Raw genomic sequence first — 17,251 nt, 5'->3', positions numbered from 1 at the left:
ATTCCCGGACTCTTGTTGGCAGCAGTAGGGATAGGCATGGTGGGGAGATTGGAGGAGGAGAGCAGAGTGGTTTCTCTTGGTGGCTGGTGTTTGAGAGCAGCTCAGCCCTGCTTTACTGCACCTTGAGCTGTTTACGAAGTGGTTGTCGCCTTCCAAGTATTGTCATACCCCAAGCCCTAGCCCGCTCCTCCGATGTCCAAGCCCAAGATTTACCACTCACCTGCAGTGTGGCCTTGGCAGTTATACTTGTGTGCCTCAGTTTCCTGGCTACTAGGGGTAGTGCTGGTTCCACCTCGGAGGGTGGGTGTGGGGAGATAGCAAATGCACATAGCATTTACGTTCTAGTTGTAAGGGAGGAGATAGTCCCATGAGAGAGAGAGAAGTGGACATGCGTGCACACAGAGAAACAGGACCGGACGTACGTATGCCGACATGTGTACATACTCCGAGTATTTACGTGCTGGTGGAATTGCTGGAGACTTTAGTTCTCTTTGTGCTCCTCTGTATTTTCTAAAATTCCTATAGTGATTAAGTATTTTATAATCTAAATAAAACATTATTATTATTATCATTTTCTGAGATGGAGTCTCGCTCTGTCACCGAGGCTGGAATGCAGCCCACTGCAACCTCCACCTCCCGGGTTCAAGCAGTTCTCTTATTTCAGCCTCCCAAGTAGCTGAGGCTGAGGTTACAGGCGTGCACCACCACGCCCAGCTAATCCTTTTGTATTTGTAGTAGAGACGGGGTTTCACCATGTTGGCCAGGCTGGTCTTGAACTCCTGACCTCAGGTAATCTGCCTGCCTCGGCCTCCCAGAGTGCTGGGATTACAGGTGTGAGCCACCATGCCCAGCCTAAAACATTATTTTGAAAGGAAAATACAAACAAACCTAAACTATCACCTGGAGGGTTAAAACACAGTGTTTTGAGAACATAGTGTCTGGAAAACAGTAGAGTCAGAAGACCCAGGTTCACATTCACCATTTATTAACTGGGTGATCTTAGGCAAGTTACTTAGTCTCTCTGAGCCATCCTTGTCTGTAATGTAGGGATGCTGATAATCTCAGAACCCTTTTCTGTAGGAAGCATATTTTGAGATTGTGTGACACAGAATATATATTGAGAAACATTGCCTTTGAAATGACTGCTAGGTGCATAGTTTATAATTTTTGAAGCTTCCAATCTTTGTGGGTCTGTTGGAGAATTAGAGTACAAGATGCATGGAATGCAGTGTCTGCCAAATTATAGAAAAAATATTAAATTGTGTATATACATACATACAGACTTTCAAGTTATATATATATAAAACTACTATATATATACACACACACATGTTACATATATATACAGACACACATATACATACACGTTAGAGACAGGGTCTCACTGTCACCCAGGCTAGAGTGCGGTGGCATAATCGTAGCTCACTGCAGCCTCAAACTTCTGGGCTTAAATGATCCTTTCACCTCATCCTCCCAAGTAGTTAGGACTACAGGTGCTCACCACCATGCCCGGCTAATTTTTTATCTTTTGTAGAGATGAGGTCTCCCTAAATTGCCCAGGCTGGTCTCGAACTCCTGGCCTCAAGTGATCCTCCCACCTCAATCTCCCAAAATGCTGGAATTATCGGCATGAGCCACCATGCTTGGCCTTAAGTTAGATATTTTTAATGTATATCTATCTGTATGTATAGAGATATCTATGTATCTCATAAGGCTCTATAAAACTGTTCATCATAATGAGCAATTCCAAATACTCATGAAGACTTGCGGGAAGGTATGAGAAGCTGGAGGAGCTAAATTTCGGGGGAAAGAGAAGGCTGTGTCCTTCCTTGCCCTAGGATGGTGTGTGCCTCGGTCTACCAAGTGGCAACAGAGGGTTTCCAAGGAGGAAGCAGTTTAGTGTTTTTCTTTTGTTTTGTTTTTTAAAGAGACGGGGTCTTACTGTGATGCCCAGGCTTGAATGCAGCGCGTATTCGGAGGTATGGTCCCAATAGTGATCAGCATGGGGGTTTTGACCTGCTGCATTTCCAAGTCGGGCCAGTTCACCCCTCCTTAACCTGGTGGTTCCCCACTCCTGGGAAATCACCATATTATATACATAATATATAAGAGATGGGCACCTGGACCTCCCAAGGCAGGACACCCAGCACTTGGCTGCCTGGGGCTTCTGTGAGCTGCCATGTGCTTTTTGTAATCCTCTCCTAGGCTCCTGATGCCATGGCCATGTGGACGTTCTTACCAGGGTGTTTCTGCAGGTGAAAGCTGTGGTTCTTAATCTCGGCAAGCTTTTCAGTAAATCTCTAGGTTTAGAATCATCGAATTATTAGGCATCATGCCAGGGATTTTTGCGAGGCTCGCCTTGTGGATGCACTGCAGTTTCATTTTCGCCAGCATACCAGGTGCCCCGCAGCCGGCACCCTCAGGCACCTTTTCCCAGAGTCAGCTTTCTGGGATGCTACTCTGCCCCCCAAGAGGGAGGAGGGCAGGAGGAGTGTCCTGTGGATAAATTCAGCCTAGAGTTTTCCAAAGTTATATTAGTTTTTTGACGAACAAATGTTTCAGGACCTCTACTGGGCTAATACAGGCTTCCTTTAAGGAGCAATGTAGTATGCGATGTTTCGCCAAACTGTGGCCCACAGAACCCTTTTTTTCAGGGAGCATATCTTGGGACTGGTGTGCCACAGAACACACATTAGGAAACATTGCCTTTGAAAAATGACTGCTAGGTGCACAGTTTATAATTTTTGAAGCTTCCACTTCTCCATAAACACTGACCCGCTTCCTCCGTGGAAACCCACTGTTGCTCTTGGGTAGACTGAGGCACATGTCACCCCAGGGCAAGGACAGAGCTTTCTCTTTCTGCTGGAATCCAACTCCCTCACTTACTTTCTTTTCTTTCTTTCTTTCTTTCTCTCTTTCTTTCTTTTTTTTTTTTTTTTTTTTTTTTTTAGTAAAGACGGGGTGTTTCTATGTTGCCCAGGCTGGTCTCATCAAGCGATCTTCCTGTCTCAGCCTCCCAAAGTGTTGCAATTACTGGTGTGAGTCACCGCACCCAGCCCCTGCCCTGTTTCTTATGCCTCCTCGCTGGTCTTCATGAGTACTGGGAATTGCTTATTATGATAAATAGGTTTATACAACCTAAGATCAGGAACAAATAATGTTTTTTCTCACCTGTTTAAGTATTTGCCATTCCTGAAATATGGAGGTTTTTGTAATTATCAGGTGTTCCTTTTGCATCAGGTATTGGGGTCACAGAGCTGAACAAGACAAGCCCAGTCCGTGCCCTCATGGTGGTTACAGTCTAGCAGGCAGGAGGACAGTAAGAGCAAATGAATGAGTAGATAAAAAGTCCTAGGTGCTTGGGGAGGATCTCACAGAAGCATGAGCCTGAAACACCTTTTTCAGCAGTGACTTTTAGGCCAGGCATGGTAGCTCATGTCTGTAATCCCAGCACTTTGGGAGGCCGAGGCAGGCAGATCACTTGAAGTCAGGAGTTCAAGACCAGCCTGGCCAACATGGTGAAAACCCCGTCTCTACTAAAAATTACAAAAATTAGACGGGTGTGGTGGTGGGCGCCTGTAATTCCAGCTACTTGGGAGGCTGAGGCAGGAGAATCTCTTGAACCTAGAAGGTGGAGGTTGCAGTAAGCTGAGATCGTGCCACTGTACTCCACCCTGGGCAACAGAGCAACACTGTCTCAAAAAAAAAAATTAAATAAATAGAAAAAAAAGAAGTGACTTTTAAGCTGAGATCTGAAGGAAGAGTGGATTAATAATGAGAAGTAAAACCTCAAGGCAATTAGAAGAAAATAATGCAGTGCAGGACACTAAAAGTTAAACCGAGGACTTCACTTCCTCCCCTAATAGAAGAAACCAAGGGTGCCTGGCAGAACTTTCATAGTACAAGTCACCTTCTAACCCCTCTGAGGTTAGCCTCAAAATGCTTTCAAAGCCTGTGTGTGAAGAGCACGTGCTGAGTTTTCTCCTCCCCCTCCCCGGCTATGCAGCAGTGATAGGTATGGTTCTCTTGGGGGCAGTCTCTGCCCTGCACATCTGGCCGTAGGCCCAGGGTCTTGAGTGACTGCATTTCACCTGGCCTCACCTGCACTCCCGGGCACGTCTGAGCCCAGCACAGGTATGGGAAGTGTTTGTCACTCTGCCAAGGTCAGCACCTGGGGACGGGGGTTGGGAAGAGCAGCCGAGGACCAGACACATGCCTGGAGTCTTCAGAGACCTGTCCAGGCAGCCCTGCTGCCTCTCTGTCTCTCCGTGTAGCTTAGTTTGGGGCTTTAGGTGGGCTGTGATTCATGAGTCCTTGGCCTTTTCCGGGGCACTTTCCCTCTCAGGTAATCCTCTTTCTGCTTGAGAACCCCCAGGCAAAACTCTTGGGCAGCAAGGAGAGTGGTTTCTAAAGGGGCAGCCACCTCTCCTTCCCCCAGAATGGCTCCTCTGGTCTCAGAAATGCTGGCTCACACGTCACAGTGGGGTTTCCCACTTGGGGGGCAGTGACCTCTACCATGGGTTACCCTAAGGAAGGAAGCCAGGGTAGATAAGGAAGTCCCGAGGGGAAGGGAGGGCATAGAGGGCCACAGGCAGAGGGAAGATTCCTCAAAACAGTCTCCATGTATTCAGACGTCCATTCACTGAGCCAGCAGCTACTCATTGGTACTTACTCTGTGCCAGGGACCAAGGGTATGGCCAAGGGCAGGAGAGAAAAGCAGCTCCGTCCCTCATGGAAACCCCCTTCTGTGGGGGGCAGGGGACAGTTCCTAAACATGCTTCAATGTGCAGTGGCTGCTGGCGGTGGGAAGCCCACAGGAGGCTGCTGGGTAGGAGGGAGGTCAGGGATGGCCTCTGAGGAATGGTCTGAACAGGGACCTGAAGGAAGAGAAACAGCCCACATGCCCAAAATCTGGGTTTGATGACGTCATGGCACAACCTTACGGTGGAAAACTAGGCAGCCATTGCAGACATTGTTTCCCATGCTCTCTGAGGGGCAAGTGGGAAGCAGTTGTAGATCGCTATGACATTTTATGAGAGTTTGCACAAAGAAATATCTGAAGAATCCAGGTAGAACGTAGTAGTACTTCTGTCTGAATCCTTCTAAGTGAGGGATTATGAATGATGTTATTCTTTTTTTTTTTTTTTTTTTTTTTAGACAGAGTCTCGCTCTGTCGCCCAGGCTGGAGTGCAGTGGCACGATGTCCATTCACTGCAAGCTCCGCTCCCCCGGGTTCATGCCATTCTCCTGTCTCAGCCTCTAATTTTTTTGTATTTTTAGTAGAGACAGGATTTCACCATGTTCGCCAGGATGGTCTCGATCTCCTGACCTCGTGATCCGCCCGCCTCAGCCTCCCAAAGTGCTGGGATTACAGGCGTGAGCCACCGCACCCGGCTGGTTATTCTTTTTAAGATTCATCAGTGAACATATAATTTATAATTAGTAAAAAGAAAAAGAAAGGAAAAGAAAAAAATGGAAAATTCCTTCTGGAAGGGGCTTTGCATTGTAGGAAGATGAAGTGGGATACTTACTGGGCATGGGGTGTTATTATGACAGGGCAGATTTTGTTAAAGGGATGATGTGGGGTTGCTAGGAAATCCTTGGGGATAAATTTTGAGCTGGGCCTTGTAACACAGTGGGTATCTAGTCTTTTTGTTTGTTTCCAAACTGAAAACATAGTAACTGAAGTAATAAAGTGGTTATGCATTGAGCATTTTTGAAAAATTCAGGCTGTTGAAAAGCATGATCGTGAAAATCATGCAAGATCTCAGTGCCCATCCCGACCTCCCCTCCGTAGCCACTGTTAATATGTTGATGTATCTTTTCTAAGTTTTTTCTAGCCCATAGCTATTATGTTAAATAATAATAATAATAATAATAATAAAGGACTGTGATGACAAAAGCAGGGGTTTTTGTAAGGTGGATTTCTTTTTCCCGGAATTCCACCACGACCATCTGTCCATGCCTCCACCTGTTCATCTCTAGATACTCCTGCGGCAGATGGGCTTCCCTGAGTCAGGTGATCAAGGGCCAACAGCTGGGGAGGGAGAGTGATCAGGAAGCCTCTGCCCTTCCCTCCCCTCCCACCTCAGCCCCCTTCTTCTCCAGCCTCCCCCCAGCCTTTCTGCTGCCCACACTCTCGCCGCCTGTGGCCCTGCCAGGCATGCTGAGGGGAAGGTCACCCTGCCTGGCCGGGTTCCTGCCCGCCCAGCGCCTGCCTGATTGCTGAATGCCTGCCAAGCGCCTGCCTAATCTGGGGAGAGCTTTAGAAGCCGCCCTAGGGCAGGCTGCTCTTTTGTTTCTGGAATCCAGGCTACTCAGCAGAGGGGCTGGCTTCCTGCACTGCGCTGCTGTGGCCTTCAAGTGGACTTAGGTCAAGAGTGCCTGGGGAGGAATGCAGTCCCTTAGAGCAAAGCCCTTGTAATGAATGCCTTCCCTGCACCCCCTAATTGGGTTAGCGAAGTGATCAGCTGGATTCTCAAACTAAACAGGATAGGCATGCTGCAGTCCTACATTGTTATTTCCATGCCAAAGAATCTCCCTTTTCCCAGTGAGGGGAACAAGCTGAGGCTCAGAGCTGCTAATTCTACTTGGTTTGAGGGCTCTGCAGAGGACACACTGACAGAGGCGCCTCAGCTCAAAGGTAGAAAGCCTCATTGCACATTTCTCAAAGCAGGTTTCTTTGAAAGCCCAAAGAGCCTTTGACAGAGATAGATCAATTCAACTTCTCTGAGACTTGATTCCCCAGCTTGAGGGAAGAGGAAGGGCCACTAGGCTTGCTGAGCTGCTGTTAACGCCAAATACTCTACATTTATGGCAGCGTGACCCCCATTTCTCAGATAGGGACACTGAGGGTCAGTTCACTTGCCCAAGGTTGGTAAATAGTGGAACTAAGATTCCGACCCAGAACTGCCTGACCTCACACTCTGTAGGTATCAAGCTAATCCCCGGTATGTGGGGGCGGGAGGTGAGGTGGTTGGTACAGGGAGTGACTCTGTATTTGTTCTTTCTTATTTGATACATATTTATTGAATGTCTGCATCTGTGCCAGCTACATAAATAAGTAAATTTTTGGCCACAAAGACAAGACTACCAAGAGAATAAGGGGAACCTGATTTGGAATGATGGAGGGGTCACAGAAGTCTTAGGAAGTGACATTTAAGTCAGTATTTGAGGGACAAACAGAAACAGGGAGAAAGAGCATCCCAGGGAGCCAGTGTTCTAGCTTGAAAATCCTGCCCTCTTGAGACCAGCCCCTTCCAGCATGCTGTACCTACTAACCCCTACTTGCCGTATATTGCTATGCATTCCAGTGGTCCATAACTTTTCCTTTTGTCTTTTCTTTGCTTTTTTTTTGAGACAGAGCCTCACTCTGTCACCCAGGCTGGAGTGCCGTGGTACAATATTGGCTCACTGCAACCTCTGCTTCCCGGGTTCAAGTGATTCTCGTGCCTCAGCCTCCCGTGTAACTGGGACCACAGGTGTGCACCACCACGCCTAGCTAATTTTTGTATTTTTAGTAGAGATGGGGTTTTGCCACGACGGCCAGGCTGGTCTTGAACTCCTGGCCTCAAGCGATCCGCCCGCCTTGGCCTCCCACAGTGCTTGGATTACATGAGCCACTGCACCTGGTCCATAACTTTTTCTTTTATGCACCAATGTCTTTCTTTGAGAATCTGCTCAAGGCAAAGGACGCTTCTCCCAGGAACACGTACAGGAAAGACGTTCTTTATGTTGCCTTGAGTTCTCTTCTCTCACTTGGCTCAAGGGAAAATCTAGAGGGCTTTGAGCTTGGCCAGTTGAGTGGGGAGGGAGGTCAAGACGTTGCCTATCTGACTTGTGTTTGGGGGCTTTGGACTGCACTGATGAAGGCAGCATGGCCTGGCCAAAGGTCACTTGGCTAAGGCTAATTTCCGGCAGCTGCAGCCCACCAGACACCAAGGATCTATGACTGTGGCTGCTGCTTGTCATGACCCTAAACTTAGAGCTCTGTGCTTAGAGGAAATACCCACGTAGTCTGCAAGCTTGTAGGGGCTGCTGGAAGGTAGGAGCACTGTTGAGAGGAGCTGCCGCCCCGCACTGGCTGCTGCTACCAGCTGTCTGGCCTTACCCTAGGAAGAAGCTGGCCAAAAGATCTCTGTGCAAGGCTGCTCAGACCAGGCCAATGACCTGCTCTAATCCCTTCAGTTTCTATTGCCCTCAGAGTAGGGCAAGGCAGTTTTCTCAACAGGGCATGCAAGCTGGGCCCCTGCCCACGTTTCCAGCCTGTGTCTAGGCACACCCTGCCTGACTGGCTGTTCCCCAGATGGGACACTTGTGTGGCTTTGCAGGTGCTGTTTCTCCTAGTGAGAGATCCTTACCTTTCCTGCATCTTCAACAGGTAAATTTTACAACTCGGCTCAATCTGTCTTCTTTGACGTTCCCACGGACTTGCTACTCTGTAGAGTTGGTCACGACTTCCCTCTGTTGGCCAGGACCTTCTGTATCCACCACTGCAATTCTTTCCTTGCTTTCTTTACTGCCTCTCCCTCCCTCCCCACTCCTTCTGTCTTTCAACAATTAGTTATTGGGCACCTAACCCTGTTCTCTTCACACTGGGGTGCTGAAGTAACAGTGATGTGCAAAGGAGACCCAGACCTGCCCTCAAGGAGTTTGAACTCCATGGTGGCTGCATAAATTCATCAAACCATGAAGATGAAGAATACACAAGCACATCAGGTCTTTTCCTTAAAGAAGTTAAGCTGGGGCTAAAAGAGCTCCATGACTGATTGATTGATTGATTTTGAGATGGAGTCTCACTCTGTCACCCAAGCTAGAGTGCAGTGGCGCGATCTCAGCTCACTGCAACCTCCACCTACCAGGTTCAAGTGATTCTCCTCCCTCAGCCTTCTGGGTAGCTGGGATTACAGAAGCGTGCCACCATGCCCAGCTAATTCTTGAACTGAGGTCTTGAACTCCCGACCTCAAGTGATCCACCCCCGTCGACCTCCCAAAGTGCTGAGATTACAGGTGTGAGCCACCGTGCCCAGCCGAGCTCCATGACTTAAAAAAAAATAAAAAAGTTTTCTGGTAAACCCAAGCAATTAAAAAAAAAGTTGAAAAAAGGGATACTTTGAAAGTCTTCTAATTAAGATCTTTTGCTGGTTAGATAAAGCCCAGGGACTCAGGGACTTTTTGAAACTCAATTTCTTCATATATAAACATAAGGGAGAAGAAGTAATTTATTCAGGCTTTGAGAGCCTTCCATGAGCAAAGCTCTAGGACTGCGAAAAATAGCTGAGTCCTGGTGTCTGAGCTCTCTGGAGGATCAGGCCAGAGGAGAAGTAATCAGTGTGAAATCTCAACTCAAGCCTCACTTTCAGGAGGCAGGTCTCCCTCCCCTCAGAGACGATGGGGCCTCCCAGAGCATCGGTGGCTTTCTTTTGCAGTATTAGTTCATCACAGTTTGGAATTCTGCAACTGTCTTATTGCTGGATTGCCACCTCTCTCCCTTGTTGGACTGTGGACTCCATGACTGTGGGTGATAACGTCTGTCTTGTTTTTTTATAGCAGCTTTATTGAGATATAATAATTCACATATCATAAAATTCACTTTTATTTTATTTTAATTTTTTTTGAGACAGGGTCTGGCTCTGTCATCCAGGCTAGAGTGCAGTGACACAATCTCGGGTCACTGCAGCCTCCTCCTCCTGTGCTCAAGTGATCCTTGCACCTCAGCCTCCTAAGTAACTGGGACTACAGGCACGCACCACCACAACAGGCTAATTTTTTTATCTTTTGTGGAAGTGGGGTTTTGCCATGTTGCCCAGGCTAGTCTCAAACTCCTAAACTCAAGCGATCCACACGCCTCAGCCTCCCAAAGTGCTGGGATTACAGGTGTGAGCCACTGCACCTAGCCAAAATTTAGCTTTTTTAACGTGCAGTCAAGCAACCTAAATGTCCATCAACAGATAAATGGATAAAGAAAATGTGCTACATATACACAGTGGAGTACTTTTCAGCCATAAAAAAGAGTGAGATCCTGTCATTTGCAACGTGGATGGAACTGGAGATCATTGTATTAAGTGAAATAAACCAGGCACAGAAAGACAAACTTCACATGTTCTCACTTATTTGTGGAATCTAAAAATCACAACAATTGAACTCATGGACATAGAGAGTAGAAGGATGGTTACCAAAGGCTGGGAAGGCTAGTGGGGGTTGTGGGGGAGGTGGGGATGGTTAATGGGTACAGAAAATATATAAAGAATGAATAAGACATACTATTTTATTGCACAACGGGGTGAATATAATCAGTATCTTAATTGTACATTTCAAAATAACTAAGAGTGTGATTAGATTGTTTGTAACACAAAGGATAAATGCTCGCGGGGATGGATACCCCATTCTTCACGATGTGATTATTTCACATTGCATACCTGTATCAAAACGTCTCCTGTACCCCACAAATCTATATACCTACTATGTACCCACAAAATTAAAAGTAAAAAAATTAAAATATGCAGTTTAGTTGTTTGTGTATTCACAGAGCTATACAATCATCGCCACTATCTAATGACAGAACAGCTTTATAACTCCAAAAAGAAACCCCATACCCATTAGCAGTTATTTCCCATTAACTGTTACCCCTAACCTCTGGCAACCACTAATCTACTTTCTGTTTGTATGGATTTGCCTATTCTGGACATTTCATATAAATGGAATTATGTAATATGTGGCCATTTACGACTAGCTTTTTTCACTTAACATAATGTTTTCAAGATTCACCCCTGCTGTAACATGTGTAATATTCTGTTGTATGGATACATTACATTTTGTTTATCCATTCATCAGTTGATAAGTGTTTGAGTTGTTTCTACTTGGGAACTGTTATGAATGATGCTGCTGTGAGTATTCATATACAAGTTTTTGTGTGGCCATATGTTTTCATTTCTCTTAGGTATATATATATAATATATACATATATATATAATATATACATATATATACATATATAATATATACATATATATAATATATACATATATATAATATATACATATATATAATATATACATATATATATTCCAAGGACTGGAATGGCTGGGTCACGTAAGAACCCTATGTTTAACATTTTAAGGAGTTTCCAGACTGTTTCCCACAGTGGCTGCACCATTTTACTTACCCACCAGCAGTATATGAGGGTTCCAATTTGCCCCTATCCAGCACTTGTATATACATTTTCAGTTTTGTATTGATTTTTTTTTACAACAACCATTCTAATGAGTGTGAGGTGGTATCTTATCAGGGTTTTAATTTGCATTTCCCTAATGATTAGTAATGTTGGGCACTTTTTCATGTGTTTGTTGGTCATTTTTATACTTTCTTTGGAGAACTGTCTGGTCAGTTCATTGCCTATTTTTAAATTGGGTTGTTTGCCTTTTTATTGTTGAGCTGTAAGAGTTCTTTGTGTGTTCTGGATACAGTCTTTTATTAACATGTGATTTTCAAATATTTTCCTCCATTTTGCAGGTTGTCTTTTTTCTTTCTGGATGGTATCTTTGGAAGCATAAACGTTTTAAGTTTTGAAATTCAACTTATGTATTTTTCCCTTGATGCTTCTTGTTTTAGTGTCATATCTAAGAAACCATTGCCTAATCTAAGGCCATAAAGATTTCCCCCTGTTTTCTTCTAAGAGTTTTATAGTTGTAAGTCTTACGTTTATGTCTATGTCTATCTTATTCCAGATTGCATCCCCAGTGCCTAGAATAACACCCAGTGTAGAGAAGGTACTTCATACTTACTGAGTAAAATGAATGAATAGCTCTTGAATGAATGAATGAATGAATGAGTGAGCAGATATCCCTTTCTAGTCCTGGATCTGCTGCTAGTTAAGTAAGCCCCAGGGTTGAGAGAGGTTTTCTATAGAAGAGGGGCACCAATTTGTTTCGATCTCATCCCGTTGTGAGCCTGCCATAAGTGAGCTTTCACATTCCTTTTCTGCCAACTTATTTCCTGTTTTCCTTCAATTTTACTTCTTTTTAGTTTCCTTCTTTGGCAAAATGTTGCAAAGACATTTCCTAAACAAGTAGTGTCTAGGCTGGGCTTGATGGCTCAGGCCTGTAATCCCAGCGCTTTAGGAGGCCAAGGTGGGAAGGATCGCTTGAGGTCAGGAGTTTGAGACCATCCCAGGCAACACAATGAGACCCCTGTCTCTACAAAAAATACAAAAACAATTAGCTGGGTGCAGTGATGAATGCCTGTAGTCCTAGCTACTTGGGAGGCCAAGGTGGGAGGATTGCTTGAGCCCAGAAGTTCAAGGCTTCTGTGAGCTGTGATTGCACCACTGCACTCCAGCCTGGGTAAGGGGGGGAGACTCCTCTCTTAAACAAACAAACAAACAAATAGTGTCTAATCTTCTTTGACTGAACGGTAAATATGAGAGATACTGCATATAAGAACATTTTTATGTTGTAAAAATCTTTGTTGGTTTGATATCTTTTATTGGTTTTTCTTGAGTTAGACAAATAAAATAAGGTAATGTGGCAGTATATATATTGCAAAGTAGAAGTTAAAGTCATCTAGTCACCTCCCAGGGGTGTGGGAAGTATCATGATATCTGAACTTACTTTTAGAAAAAAAATGTATATGCATGTAGAGAGAAAGAAGGCAGATGTCAAAAATTAGGGAATTGAGGTGAAGGGTATTTGGGAGTTCCTTGTACTATTATTTCAACAACTTTTTTAGGTTGATTTTTTTCAAAAACCTGTCTCTCGTAATCCTACCCTCAGAAAGAATTAGATGTGGATCCTGAGAGGTCACAGGTGTGCTACGCATTTTGCATACATTTTAAATTTAGTTCTCAGCTCTCGAGGAGGAAACAAAGGTGATGGCAGGTGACCAGGGTCACACGACTTGGCTGAGTAGTGGAACCAGAATTTGGATGTGTTACTTCAGACCAGACCCTAGGGAAAAAAAAAGAATTTGGACTTAGACCTCTGACCCCAATGCCTTTACTCCTTTATGGCCTTGTGTATCTCAAATAGCAAACCTTTCCCATGGGAAGGAATGACTGGCTTCCTCTGTCATCCTCTAGGTCCTTGATACTTTATGAGCCTGTGCTTAGTGAAAGCAGATGGGAGATAGCCCAGGAGGGGCTGCCATCCTGGGACTTGCAAGAAAACTAAGAAGGGTATGGAGGGAATCGTTGCCTCCCATTCAGGCCCTGAGGTCCCATTTCCTGGGACAGCCGAGACTCTCAGGAGGCAGCCCTGACCGTCACCCCTCCACCCCGCCTGTCCTCCAGGAACTGAAGCTGCCCACCTTCCGAGCCCACTCCCCACTCCTGAAGAGCCGCCGGTTCTTCGTGGACATCCTGACCCTGCTGAGCAGCCACTGCCAGCTCTGCCCTGCAGCCCGGCACCTGGCCGTTTACCTGCTGGACCACTTCATGGATCGCTACAACGTCACCACCTCCAAGCAGCTCTACACCGTGGCCGTCTCCTGCCTCCTGCTTGCAAGTAAGGAAAACCTACGTCTTCCTCCGCGCTTGTGCAGTCGCCTCCCCCTCAGTGCGCCTGGCTGCTTCCAAATCACTTTACATTTTGACGATCTTTGCACGTCTTATATGTTCATCCTTCACTGAGCATTTTTTAGCATCAACATTTTTAGATGCAACATTTTTTAGCATCTTTAATGTACCAGACCAAGTGATAAGGATGTTAGCAGCTTGTCTCACTTAATCCACACAGCAGCCCTAGGAGGCAGATACTCTTAGTATACCCCACTTTACAGAGGCACAGAGAGGTGACGAAGCCAGTTTTGGGCTGCCCGGGTAGTATATGGCAGACAAGATTTGAGCCCAGAACTGCCTGGTGCCAGAACCTGTGCCCTCAACCTCCTGTCTCCTGCTTCCTGGTATGGGGGATCTGAACGTGCTGGGAGGGGAACCCTAGCAACCACTGTTCATAAGGTGTTTTGAAATGTGACTGCTTGATTTCGACCTAAGCAGGACCCATTGTGTGGTCACCAGGCCTGGGCACAGCCCTCTTGGGGTTTGCACCTTCCAAACAGGCCTCACTAAAAACACAGCGTAGCTTTGACCATCTGTCTGTCTGCCTTGGTAGAGATTACTGTGTTAATTCGCTGCTACTCGGATGATCTCCTTAAAACCCAGTTCTGCCATGCCACCCTTCCACTTAACATCACCCCATGGTTTACTGGCAGTCTTAGGATAAAGACCAACCCTTGAGTTCCTGCCTCTTTGCCATGTGCCTTTCTCCTCATCACTTCCTGGGTTCCAGCCACACTGGCCAAGCCCCCTCTTGTCATAGAGCTTTGCACATGCTGTTCCCTCTACCTGGATTGCTTCTCGCTCCCTCCCGCTGCCCACCTGGTTCTGGGTAAACATCACCGAGGCTCTACATCCCGGTGAAAACCTTCCCCCACTCCCTCAGCAGGTGAGGTCTCCCAAGTATGCAGACCCTCAGCGTCATGTGCTTTGAATTAACAACCACCACCCCCCATGGACAGCAAGTTTCAGAGATGGAAAGGAGCTTGGCACATATAGTAAGACCTCAAAAATAATTTGTGTAATCAATGAAACTAATGGAGCTAATGGTTCCTTGAGAGCCAGGCCTCTACACTTCTATAGGTTGCCCTAATGCAGAGGAATGGAATGCCCCAGAGGCCTCAGGCTCAAAGTGGCCAGGTACAATTAGGACATTTCTTTGACATCTGGTATTTTATCCTTGACAGTCAGATTTTACATTCTCCTCTGAGATATGTTTCTGTCCTATTTCATTATTCATTTCCCCTCCCTGCCCCTCCATCCTTCATCCTGCTTGGTGCTGCAGGACTATGGCACCCACTTTCTTCTGTAGCTTTGTCTGCTTTTGGCAGGCTTTCATAAATCCCATGGGCACGATCACCCAGTTCCAGAAGCACAGATTTAGAGTTTTCAGAATTCTGTCTCGTTTTCCACCTGGCACCTTTTACCTGCTGTTGTTCATGATCCCATTGGCTGCTTTAGGCTCATAGCCCCACATTTGGTGATTTTTCTCTACCTTTGGCCAACTGGATTCCCTTGTTACACATGCGAGCCAGTCTTGCTGGGTGTCCAGCCTGTCTCAGCACCCCAAATCAACGTGCAGCCCCCTTTCGTCTGCAGGGCTTGTGAAACATCTCCAGCTGTAGAGGGCACACTGGGCATCGTATTTCAAGCAGCGCAGGAGAAATTTGCGCCGTGGCCTTTGGCCTGCTGCTGTCTGTGATCTATGGGCTGCATCACGGCCTGCTGGGGGCAGGGGACTTATATTTCCATGGGGCCATGGAAGCTCTCCCCGAGTGTCTGTCTGGGGAGCTGGGATGTGAGGCACACACTGGAGACTCCTTTGTGCTGCTGCCGCCTTGGCGGAAAGAGGGGACATTTCAGACGGAGAGGCAGACGCCCCCACCCACGTGTCTGAGGGCAGCACAGCCTCGGGCAGCAGGAACGGATTTTTCAGGACATCTGCCATATGCTGCAGAGACCAGAGGGAAGAAAAGTTTCCATGACAGCCTGAAATCCTATTCTTCCCTCCTCCCCTCTCCCCAGGCCATTGTGGGCCACAAGGGGGATCCCCTTGCCTCAGGAAGTTTGGAGATTTGCTAATTTGGTACCAAATTATTCTGAGATAAGAAGAGCTGGGGTTCTTGCCCCCCCACCTGTCAATCTCAGGTTTTTAAATCTGCTTCCAGATAGACAGGAAGGCCGGGCGAGGTGGCTCACACCTATAATCCCAACACCTTGGGAGGCAGAGGCAGGTGGATCACCTGAGGTCAGGAGTTTGAGATCAGCCCAGCCAACATGATGAAACCTTGTCTCTCCTAAAAATACAAAAAAATTAGCCAGGCCAGTCGGATAACCTGAGGTCAGAAGTTTGAGACCAGCCTGACTAACATGGAGAAATCCCATCTCTACTAAAAATACAAAATTAGCTGGGCATGGTGGTGCATGCCCGTAATCCCAGCTACTCAGGAAGCTGAGGCAGCAGAATCTCTTGAACCCGGGAGGCAGAGGTTGCAGTGAGCCGAGATCACACCATTGCATTCCAGCCTGGGCAACAAGAATGAAACCCCATCTCAGAAAAAAAAAAACAATTAGCCAGGCGTGATGGACGCCTGTAATCCCAGCTATTCAGGAGGCTGAGGCAGGAGAATTGCTTGAACCCAGGACGGGGAGGTTGCAGTGAGCCAAGATGGCGCCATTGCACTCCAGGCTGGGCAACAAGAGCAAAACTCCATCTCAAAAAAAAAAAAACAGATAGACAGGAAGCAGAGATGGGATTTTCTCACCTACCTACAGCCCCTTCTGCCCCGTCAAACAGGGCTCAGCCAGGGACCCATGTCTGCGGGCCATAGGAGGAGGCAGAAGAAGCGAGAGCATTTCGTCATTCCACAGTGGACACGTGGCAAAGACACCCTCTCTCCCTCAGAGTTCATTGTTTGCGTCTCCTACCTTAACACAGGATAGAACTCTACTATAAATATAGTATAGAGATCACTAAACAGTAAATGAAGTTGAGCCTCCCTCTTCTTTAATCTTTCATCTTATACAGCACCCCTCCTGCAATGTCTTTTTGTTCTTCCTGTTGTTTAATTAAAAGGATAATTTGACAACGTAGAAATCCCACAACTTCCAGGTGAGTTGGCTTTGGCAGTGCCCCTGAATCATCGGCATCACGGCGGCTGTGGCTTCCTTCCTTACTGTTCTCTTTCTACATGCTGGACCCCATGCCAGGCACTTTACACACATCACACGGATCCTCACGACCAGCCTATGCGGTCGTGCTGTCACCCGCCCCTTTTATAGGTTCAGAGAGGCCACGAAACTTGCCCAACTTGTAGTGTGGGGTTGTGTGTGTGGGTTTTTTTTTGTTGTTGTTTGTTTGTTTGTTTTTGTAAAGAAAAATACAACCAGGCACGGTGGCTCACACCTGTAATCCCAGCACTTTGGGAGGCTGAGGCAGGCAGATCCCTTGAGGCCAGCAGTTCAAGACCAGCCTGGCCAACATGGAGAAACCCTGTCTCTACTAAAAAGAAAAACCCACAAAAATTAGCTGGGTGTTCGTGGCTCGTGCCTGTAGTCTCAGCTACATGGGAGGCTGAGGCTGGAGAATTGCTTGAGCCTGGGAAGCAGAGGTTACAGTGAGCTGAGATCATGCCACTGCACTCTAGCCTGGGTGACAGAACATGACCCTGTCTCAAAAAAGAAAAAAAAAAGAGAGATAAA

At 46.5% G+C, this 17,251-nt stretch overlaps 1 protein-coding gene across 1 annotated transcript in view; it reads left to right on the top strand.

Annotated features, from left to right (window-relative positions):
- CCNJL (cyclin J like) overlaps positions 1-17,251 on the top strand; it is a 61,031-nt gene that overhangs the window by 18,565 nt on the left and 25,215 nt on the right. The window contains exon 3 of the mRNA XM_031011531.3: positions 13,286-13,499. Coding sequence (XP_030867391.3) covers positions 13,286-13,499 — 214 coding nt within the window. The remainder of the gene's footprint in view (positions 1-13,285; positions 13,500-17,251) is intronic.

This window comes from Gorilla gorilla, chromosome 4 (genome assembly GCF_029281585.2).
Source record: "Gorilla gorilla gorilla isolate KB3781 chromosome 4, NHGRI_mGorGor1-v2.1_pri, whole genome shotgun sequence".
Classification (NCBI taxonomy): domain Eukaryota; kingdom Metazoa; phylum Chordata; class Mammalia; order Primates; family Hominidae; genus Gorilla; species Gorilla gorilla.
This window is presented reverse-complemented; position numbering and strand designations above follow the sequence as displayed.